Source organism: Oncorhynchus mykiss, chromosome 17 (assembly GCF_013265735.2).
Source record: "Oncorhynchus mykiss isolate Arlee chromosome 17, USDA_OmykA_1.1, whole genome shotgun sequence".
NCBI lineage: Eukaryota > Metazoa > Chordata > Actinopteri > Salmoniformes > Salmonidae > Oncorhynchus > Oncorhynchus mykiss.
The window spans coordinates 2,874,547-2,885,002 of NC_048581.1; the positions used below are offsets into that span (position 1 = coordinate 2,874,547).

General features: G+C 49.1%; 1 protein-coding gene across 1 annotated transcript in view; it reads left to right on the top strand.

The window, feature by feature from the left end:
• The first annotated feature begins 7,368 nt into the window (after window positions 1-7,368).
• LOC110517555 overlaps window positions 7,369-10,456 on the top strand; it is a 25,176-nt gene continuing 22,088 nt past the window's right edge. Inside the window, exons 1-2 of the mRNA XM_036948600.1 lie at window positions 7,369-8,225; window positions 8,636-8,724. Of these exons, the coding sequence (XP_036804495.1) occupies window positions 7,595-8,225; window positions 8,636-8,724 (720 nt within the window). The 5' untranslated portion in view covers window positions 7,369-7,594. The remainder of the gene's footprint in view (window positions 8,226-8,635; window positions 8,725-10,456) is intronic.

A 10,456-nucleotide genomic window follows, 5' to 3' on the forward strand; every position in this document is an offset into this window, starting at 1 on the left:
TGTAGTCTATATGGTCTATCAGTAGGCCTGTAGTCTATATAGTTGATTGACTGTAGAAGGGATGTTTCTATCAGTCGGCCTGTAGTCTATATAGCCTATCAGTAGGCCTGTAGTCTATATAGTCTATCAGTAGAGCCTGTGGTCTATATAGGCTATCAGTAGGGCCAGTAGTCTATATAGTCTATCAGTAGGCCTGTAGTCTATCAGTAGGCCTGTAGTCTATATAGTCTATCAGTAGGGCATGTAGTCTATATAGTCTATCAGTAGGCCTGTAGTCTACATAGTCTATCAGTAGGCCTGTAGTCTATATAGTCTATCAGTAGGCCTGTAGACTATATAGTCTATCAGTAGGGCCTGTAGTTTATATAGCCTATCAGTAGGCCTGTAGTCTATATAGTCTATCAGTAGGCCTGTAGTCTATATAGTCTATCAGTAGGCCTGTAGTCTATATAGTCTATCAGTAGGCCTGCAGTCTATATAGTCTATCAGTAGACCTGTAGTCTATATAGTCTATCAGTAGGCCTGTAGTCAAATCAAATCAAATGTATTTATATAGCCCTTCGTACATCAGCTGATATCTCAAAGTGCTGTACAGAAACCCAGCCTAAAACCCCAAACAGCAAGCAATGCAGGTGTAGAAGCACGGTGGCTAGGAAAAACTCCCTAGAAAGGCCAAAACCTAGGAAGAAACCTAGAGAGGAACCAGGCTATGTGGGGTGGCCAGTCCTTTTCTGGCTGTGCCGGGTGGAGATTATAACAGAACATGGCCAAGATGTTCAAATGTTCATAAATGACCAGCATGGTCGAATAATAATAAGGCAGAACAGTTGAAACTGGAGCAGCAGCACGGCCAGGTGGACTGGGGACAGCAAGGAGTCATCATGTCAGGTAGTCCTGGGGCATGGTCCTAGGGTTCAGGTCCTCCGAGAGAGAGAAAGAAAGAGAGAAGGAGAGAATTAGAGAACGCACACTTAGATTCACACAGGACACCGAATAGGACAGGAGAAGTACTCCAGATATAACAAACTGACCCTAGCCCCCCGACACATAAACTACTGCAGCATAAATACTGGAGGCTGAGACAGGATGGGTCAGGAGACACTGTGGCCCCATCCGAGGACACCCCCGGACAGGGCCAAACAGGAAGGATATAACCCCACCCACTTTGCCAAAGCACAGCCCCCACACCACTAGAGGGATATCTTCAACCACCAACTTACCATCCTGAGACAAGGCTGAGTATAGCCCACAAAGACCTCCGCCACGGCACAACCCAAGGGGGGGGGGGGGCTCACCAACCCAGATAGGATGACCACATCAGTGAATCAACCCACTCAGGTGACGCACCCCCTCCAGGGACGGCATGAGAGAGCCCCAGTAAAGCCAGTGACTCAGCCCCTGTAATAGGGTTAGAGGCAGAGAATCCCAGTGGAAAGAGGGGAACCAGCCAGGCAGAGACAGCAAGGGCGGTTCGTTGCTCCAGAGCCTTTCCGTTCACCTTCCCACTCCTGGGCCAGACTACACTCATTCATATGACCCACTGAAGAGATGAGTCTTCAGTAGAGACTTGAAGGTTAAGACCGAGTTTGCGTCTCTGACATGGGTAGGCAGACCGTTCCATAAAATTCCATTCTGTAGTCTATATAGTCTATCAGTAGGCCTGTAGTCTATATAGCCTATCAGTAGGCCTGTAGTCTATATAGTCTATCAGTAGGCCTGTAGTCTATATAGTCTATCCGTAGGCCTGTAGTCTATATAGTCTATCAGTAGGCCTGTAGTCTATATAGTCTATCAGTAGGCCTGTAGTCTATATAGTCTATCCGTAGGCCTGTAGTCTATAAAGTCTATCAGTAGGCCTGTAGTCTATATAGTCTATCAGTAGGTCTGTAGTCCATATAGTATATCAGTAGGACCTGTAGTCTATATAGTTGATTGACTGTAGAAGGGATGTTTCTATCAGTAGGACCTGTAGTCTATATAGTCTATCAGTAGGCCTGTAGTCTATCAGTAGGCCTGTAGTCTATATACTCTATCAGTAGGCCTGTAGTCTATATAGCCTATCAGTGGGCCTGTAGTCTATATAGTCTATCAGTAGGCCTGTAGTCTATATAGTCTATCAGTAGGCCTGTAGTCTACATAGTCTATCAGTAGGCCTGTAGTTTATATAGTCTATCAGTAGGACCTGTAGTCTATATAGTCTATCAGTCGGCCTGTAGTCTATATAGTCTATCAGTAGGCCTGTAGTCTATATAGTCTATCCGTCGGCCTGTAGTCTATATGGTCTATCAGTAGGCCTGTAGTCTATATAGTCTATCAGTAGGCCTGTAGTCTATATAGCCTATCAGTAGGTCTGTAGTCTATCAGTAGGCCTGTAGTCTATATAGTCTATCAGTAGGCCTGTAGTCTATATGGTCTATCAGTAGGTCTGTAGTCTATCAGTAGGCCTGTAGTCTATATAGTCTATCAGTCGGCCTGTAGTCTATATAGTCTATCAGTAGGCCTGTAGTCTATATAGCCTATCAGTAGGTCTGTAGTCTATCAGTAGGCCTGTAGTCTATATAGTCTATCAGTAGGCCTGTAGTCTATATAGTCTATCAGTAGGCCTGTAGTCTATATAGTCTATCAGTAGGCCTGTAGTCTATATAGTCTATCAGTAGGCCTGTAGTCTATATAGTCTATCCGTAGGCCTGTAGTCTATCAGTAGGCCTGTAGCCTATATAGTCTATCAGTAGGCCTGTAGTCTATATGGTCTATCAGTAGGCCTGTAGTCTATCAGTAGGCCTGTAGCCTATATAGTCTATCAGTGGGCCTGTAGTCTATATAGTTGATTGACTGTAGAAGGTATGTTTCTATCAGTGGGCCTGTAGTCTATATAGTCTATAAGTAGGCCTGTAGTCTATCAGTAGGCCTGTAGCCTATATAGTCTATCAGTAGGCCTGTAGTCTATATGGTCTATCAGTAGGCCTGTAGTCTATCAGTAGGCCTGTAGCCTATATAGTCTATCAGTGGGCCTGTAGTCTATATAGTCTATCAGTAGTCCTGTAGTCTAAATAGTCCATGAGTAGGCCTGTAGTCTATATAGTCTATCCGTAGGCCTGTAGTCTATATAGTCTATCAGTAGGCCTGTAGTCTATATAGTCTATCAGTAGGCCTGTAGTCTATCAGTAGGCCTGTAGCCTATAGTCTATCAGTGGGCCTGTAGTCTATATAGTCTATCCGTAGGCCTGTAGTCTATATAGTCTATCAGTAGGCCTGTAGTCTATATAGTCTATATAGTCTATATAGTGACCTGGGTTATAGGTGTCCCTGCTAACGGGACAGTACGGCTGGAGCGGGTGTCTGTGGACCGGGGGTCAGAGGTCACGGTGCTCTGTGGAGCCAGCGGGGAGCAGCGGGGGTTGGTGGCCGGGCAGAGGGCTCTCCTCCTGGGCATTGGTAAAGCTGTAGTCACCTGGAGGGTCCTGAGACCCACCAGCTCTCAACACAACTTACAGCTGTTCTATACAGGTTAGTCATGGGAACAAACGGTACCCTGTTCCCTATATAGTCATGCCCTGACCTTAGAGCTCTATTCCCTATATAGTGGACTACTATATAGTCACGCCCTGACCTTAGAGCCCTGTTCCCTATATAGTGGACTACTATATAGTCACGCCCTGACCTTAGAGCCCTGTTCCCTATATAGTCACGCCCTGACCTTAGAGCCCTGTTCCCTATATAGTGGACTACTATATAGTCACGCCCTGACCTTAGAGCCCTGTTCCCTATATAGTCACGCCCTGACCTTAGAGCCCTGTTCCCTATATAGTGGACTACTATATAGTCACGCCCTGACCTTAGAGCCCTGTTCCCTATATAGTCACGCCCTGACCTTAGAGCCCTGTTCCCTATATAGTGGACTACTATATAGTCACGCCCTGACCTTAGAGAGAGAGAGCTCTATTCCCTATATAGTCACGCCCTGACCTTAGAGAGAGAGAGCTCTATTCCCTATATAGTCACACCCTGACCTTAGAGAGAGAGCTCTATTCCCTATATAGTCACGCCCTTACCTTAGAGAGAGAGCTCTGTTCCCTATATAGTCACGCCCTGACCTTAGAGAGAGAGCTCTGTTCCCTATATAGTCACGCCCTGACCTTAGAGAGAGAGAGCTCTATTCCCTATATAGTCACACCCTGACCTTAGAGAGAGAGCTCTATTCCCTATATAGTCACACCCTGACCTTAGAGAGAGAGCTCTATTCCCTATATAGTCACACCCTGACCTTAGAGAGAGAGAGAGCTCTATTCCCTATATAGTGGACTACTGTTGACCAGAGCCCTATTCCCTATATAGTGGACTACTGTTGACCAGAGCTCTATTCCCTATATAGTGGTACTACTATAGACCAGAGTCCTATTCCCTATATAGTGGACTACCGTTGACCAGAGCTCTATTCCCTATATAGTGGTACTACTATAGACCAGAGTCCTATTCCCTATATAGTGGACTACTGTTGACCAGAGCCCTATTCCCTATATAGTGGTACTACTATAGACCAGAGCCCTATTCCCTATATAGTGGACTACTGTTGACCAGAGCCCTATTCCCTATATAGTGGACTACTGTTGACCAGAGCTCTAATTGCTGATTCTAGATCGAACTCTGAGAAGCTTTGTGAATTTGTCTATGCTGTTACTATGGTGACTGGTGATTGTTTTCCCGACACGATTATGGGCCGTTGTTTAAGGTCTGTGTGTGTGTGTGTGTGTGTGTGTGTGTGTGTGTGTGTGTCTGTGTGTGTGTGTGTGTGTGTGTGTGTGTGTGTGTGTGTGTGTGTGTGTTCCTGCGGTTTCCAGGTCAGGAAGCCGACTGGAATTCCTCGGAGCGTCAAGGCCCTTGGATGGGTGTGTCTTCAGTCCAACGCTCCGAAAGCTTCCACGGAACTGCCCGGAACAAATACATGTTGACTCTGACGGGACGGAGGGGTGATGGGGGAGAGAGGGGAGAGAGGGGAGAGAGGGGAGAGAGGGGAGGGAGGGGAGAGAGGGGAGAGAGGGGAGAGATGGGAGGGAGGGGTGAGAGGGGAGAGATGGGAGAGATGGGAGAGAGGGTTGATGAGGGCAGTCTTCAACCATCTGAAAGCTTTGTGGGAGATTTAGAGTTGGACTGGATCCCTGGTTCTACCCCCACCCTACAGGGGCCGTCAACCCGGTCCTCTCCCCAGGCGGGGCTCACCGTGGCTGGGCACGCCGATAGGGAAGTCCCCCTGCTTCCTGAGGAAGAACCAGACAATAGAAGGGATATGTCTGGAACTCCTCAGTCTGTTGACCACGTCACTACAGGGTACGACCCTGCCGGAATGAACACACACACGGACACACACACTGACACACACACCTTACCCATGGACCCTGCCAGAATGAACACACACACGGACACACACATCTCACCCACGGACCAACACACACACTCAACCACAGACCAACACACACACTCACCCACAGGCCAGCACACACACTCACCCACAGACCAACACACACACTCACCCACATACCAACATACACACTCACCCACAGACTCACCCACAGACCAACACACACACTCACCCACAGACCAACATACACACTCACCCACAGACTCACCCACAGACCAACACACACACTCACCCACAGACCAACATACACACTCACCCACAGACCAACATAAACACACACCCACAGACCAACACACACACTCACCCACAGACCAACACACACACTCACCTACACACTCACCCACAGACCAACATACACACTCACCCACAGACCAACACACACACTCACCCACAGACCAACATACACACTCACCCACAGACCAACATAAACACACACCCACAGACCAACACACACACTCACCCACAGACCAACACACACATTCACCCACACACTCACCCACAGACCAACACACACATTCACCCACACACTCACCCACAGACCAACACACACACTCACCTACACACTCACCCACAGACCAACATACACACTCACCCACAGACCAACACACACATTCACCCACACACTCACCCACAGGCCAGCACACACACTCACCCACAGACCAACACACACACTCACCCACAGACCAACACACACACTCACCCACAGACCAACACACACACTCACCCACAGACTCACCCACAGACCAACACACACACTCACCCACAGACTCACCCACAGACTCACCCACACACTCACCCACAGACTCACCCGCAGACCAACACACACACTCACCTACAGATTCACCCACAGACCAACACACCTCTCACAGAGACCCATCCATCTCCCTCCCCAGAGCCCTGCGTCTCCCTCTCTCTCTGACCTCCAGCCCTCTATCAGGCCCAGGAAAGCCTGGCCGGACCCTAACCCCACAACGATACACCCTGGCTGGGCTGACGGAGCGGGGCCGGCCCCCTGGGGGGAGGAGCACCAGGAGCGTCAGAGTAGGGCGGGGTGAGAGGGGACCTGGGATGACCCCTGACCCTGAGGGGTTAAAGGTCACCTCTGAGGTCACCTTGAGTCAGACCAGCGGACCTGTGACTGAGGGGCTACCTGAATCAGACATTACTAGTCGAACACCAACATCCTCCTCTCCGGATCCAGACAGAAGTAATCAAAGACAGACAACCAGGACAGAAATCAACAGTGAAACGGATTCATCATTCTCTTTAGAGACAAACATTACTAGTGGATCTCTATCTCCCTCAAACACTCTAACATCACAAATCACTCTGACTCCTCCCATCCTAACACACCCCACACACACTCCCCCAAACACCCTCACTGACTCACCCCTCTCCTCCTACTCCTCCTCCTCCTCCTCCTCCTCCTCCTCCTCCTCCTCTCCTCTCCTCCCTTCCCTCCCGGACTCACCCCTCTCCTCCTCCTCCTCTTCCTCTCCTCTCATCCCTTCCCTCCCTGACTCACCCCTCTCCTCCTCCTCTTCCTCTCCTCTCCTCCCTGACTCATACCTCTCCTCCTCCTCTTCCTCTCCTCTCCCCCCTGACTCACCCCTCTCATCCTCCTCTTCCTCTTCCTCTTCTCTCCCCCCTGACTCACCCCTCTCCTCCTCTTCATCCTCCTCTCCTCTCCTCCCTACCCTCCATGACTCACCCCTCTCCTCCTCCTCCTCTTCCTCTCCTCTCCTCCCTACCCTCCATGACTCACACCTCTCCTCCTCCTCCTCCTCTTCATCTCCTCTCCTCCCTACCCTCCATGACTCACCCCTCTCCTCCTCCTCCTCTTCCTCTCCTCTCCTCCCTACTCTCCCGGACTCACCCCTCTCCTCCTCCTCCTCCTCCTCCTCCTCCTCCTCCTCCTTCTCCTCCTCCTCCTCCTCCTCCTTCTCCTCCTCCTCCTCTTCCTCTCCTCTCCTCCATACCCTCCCTGACTCACCCCTCTCCTCCTCCTCCTCACCCTTCAGTCCTGACAGAGACAGAGACTACAACGGGACTACAAATCCCTTCATCTCCTCTCCATTCACCACAGCAGAGCTGCCTCTGGGAGATGTAGTCCAGACCATCGCCTCACCTCTGACCCCTGATCAACCTCTACTGGTTACCACGACGACCAGCACCACAATGACGGACAGTGAATCGCAATGGCCAGAGACGGACACAGACACACCCCTGCTCTCACACACACACGCTACACACACACCTGAACACACACACGCTACACACGCCATCCAAACACACACACCTCTCTCACAGACACCTGTACTCTCCTCAACCGCGGTGCCCCCCCCCTCACCACTCAACCCTATCCAGGAACACACCACCACCCATCCTGACCGTTCTGTTCTGACCCCGACCCCAACAGCTCTGACCTCTCCCCGCGGTCCGAACACAACTCCCCTCTACCCTGTCGTCACAACCAGTCCTGTGGTCACCACCACAACCACAACACAACCATCACTGACCACGAAACAACCATCCACAACCACAACACAACCATCCACAATCACAACACAACCACCACTGACCACAAAACAACCATCCACAACCACAACACAACCAATCTCTTCCACACAGTCGTTCCCCAGGCTCAGAACCACCAGACCCCCACCCTGGTCCGCCCCTCACCCCAGCCAGGGCAGCCTATCAGCGGGTACATCCTCTGGCCTGTCCCCCTCTCCTCCCCCCTCCACCATCAGCTCCACACACAGACCCAGAGTCTTCATCCTGCCTGACCGGCCGGCTACAATCAAAGGTAGGAGACCGAGTGTGTGTGTGTGTATTAACAGTGTGTGTGTGTGTGTTGACAGTGTGTGTGTGTGTGTGTGTGTGTGTGTGTGTGTATTAACAGTGTGCAGTCTGCGGTGTGTGTGTGTGTGTGTGTGTGTGTGTGTGTGTGTGTGTATTAACAATGTGCAGTCTGCGGTGTGTGTGTGTGTGTGTGTGTGTGTGTCTGTGTGTGTGTGTGTGTGTGTGTGTGTGTGTGTGTGTGTGTGTGTGTGTGTGTGTATGTGTGTGTGTGTGTGTGTGTGTGTGTGTGTGTGTGTGTGTATTAACAGTGTGCAGTCTGCGGTGTGTGTGTGTGTGTGTGTGTGTGTGTGTGTATTAACAGTGTGCAGTCTGCGGTGTGTGTGTGTGTATTAACAGTGTGTGTGTGTCTCCCAGAACAGTCCATTGAGTTGCTGCTGCAGGTGATTCTGGAGGAGAGCAGCTCTGACCCGACCAGCAGTCTAGAGGATGACACTATAGCCTGGGTACAGACACACACACACACACACACACACACACACACACACACACACACGTCATGAGGAGAGCAGCTCTGACCCAACCAGCAGTCTAGAGGATGACACTATAGCCTGGGTACAGACACGCACACACACACACACACACACACACACACACATACACACACACACACAAACACACACACGTCATGAGGAGAGCAGCTCTGACCCGACCAGCAGTCTAGAGGATGACACTATAGCCTGGGTACAGACACGCACACACACACACACACACACACACACACACACACACATACACACACACACACAAACACACACACGTCATGAGGAGAGCAGCTCTGACCCGACCAGCAGTCTAGAGGATGACACACACACACGTCATGAGGAGAGCAGCTCTGACCCGACCAGCAGTCTAGAGCAGGGGTGTCAAAGTCAAATGGACGGAGGGCCAAATAAAAAAATCAGCTACAAGACGAGGGCCGGACTGTTCGAATGTTCATTGAAAATTTTTTAAATGACGCATATAGTCTAGTGAACCTAATTGAACCTACTGAAAACCTAACAAATATATTACAATATGATCAGATAAATAAAGCAATATTTTCTTATGGCTCTGTCAGTAATCTTTAATTTTCAACAGACACAAAAGACAAATTTCCTTTATATAAATATCCCCATAACATGAACATTAAATGAAAGAAACCGGTATTCAAGGCACCATCAGTAGACTATATTTTCTATTTTAGCAAAAGTGGGCTAAATTTACTTCAAAGAAAAAACAATAATAGCAATTTTCTATCATCCACTCAACTGAAATATTTTTAAAATATAATTGGATTGAAATACAAAAAAATAAAGTGCAAAAATCTATTAATCAAAAACAACACTTTGTTTAAGGAGAAGTAACATGCAGTGAAAACAAATATTAAATTTTAACTTTTAAACTTGAACTGAGTAAAAACTCTAAATATGTGATTGCACAGTAATGTTCACTTGTTTGAGGTTGAGGGTGATACTTGGTGGTGTCCCATCTTTTCCACAAGTTCATCAATGTTCGGGGTAAGGCTCTGAGCTGAAGAAATCCTCAGAATTGAGTGGAGGTGTTCAGCAGTAAGTCGACTTCTGTGTGATGTTTTGTTCAGGTTCATCAAAGAAAACAGTTGTTCACACAGGTATGTGCTGCCAAACATAGACAACGTTTGAGCAGCCTGGATGCGCAGCTGGGGCATTGTGCCGGGGAGGAAACGGGCGAACTCCGCAGCACCCACTGCCGCATATTTTGCCCTCAGTGCATCATTGCATTGGAGGTCAATCAACTCCATTTGGAGGTTTGGTGGTGAGCTTTCCACGTCAACAGCAAATGGGTTACCGAGCAGTTCCAACCTGCTTTTTTGTGCTTCAAAGTCAGCAAATCGGCGTCGAAAGTCAGCGGCAAGCATACCTATTTTATCAGCCAACTGTGTGCTCGGGAACGCACTGGTAGAGAGCTTCTCTTTCATGGTCTGGCAGCTGGGAAAGTGGCTCAAATTTTCTTTCCGCATCTGCGTCTCCCACAGAGTCAGTTTGGTTTTAAATGCCTTCACTGTACTGTACATATCAGAGATGACACGATCCCGACCCTGCAGCTGCAAGTTTATTGCATTCAGATGACTCGTAATGTCACACAGAAAAGCCATTTCACACAGAAACATTTCGTCTCGGAGTTGTGTTGTGTCTTTCCCTTTGCTGTCCAAGAACA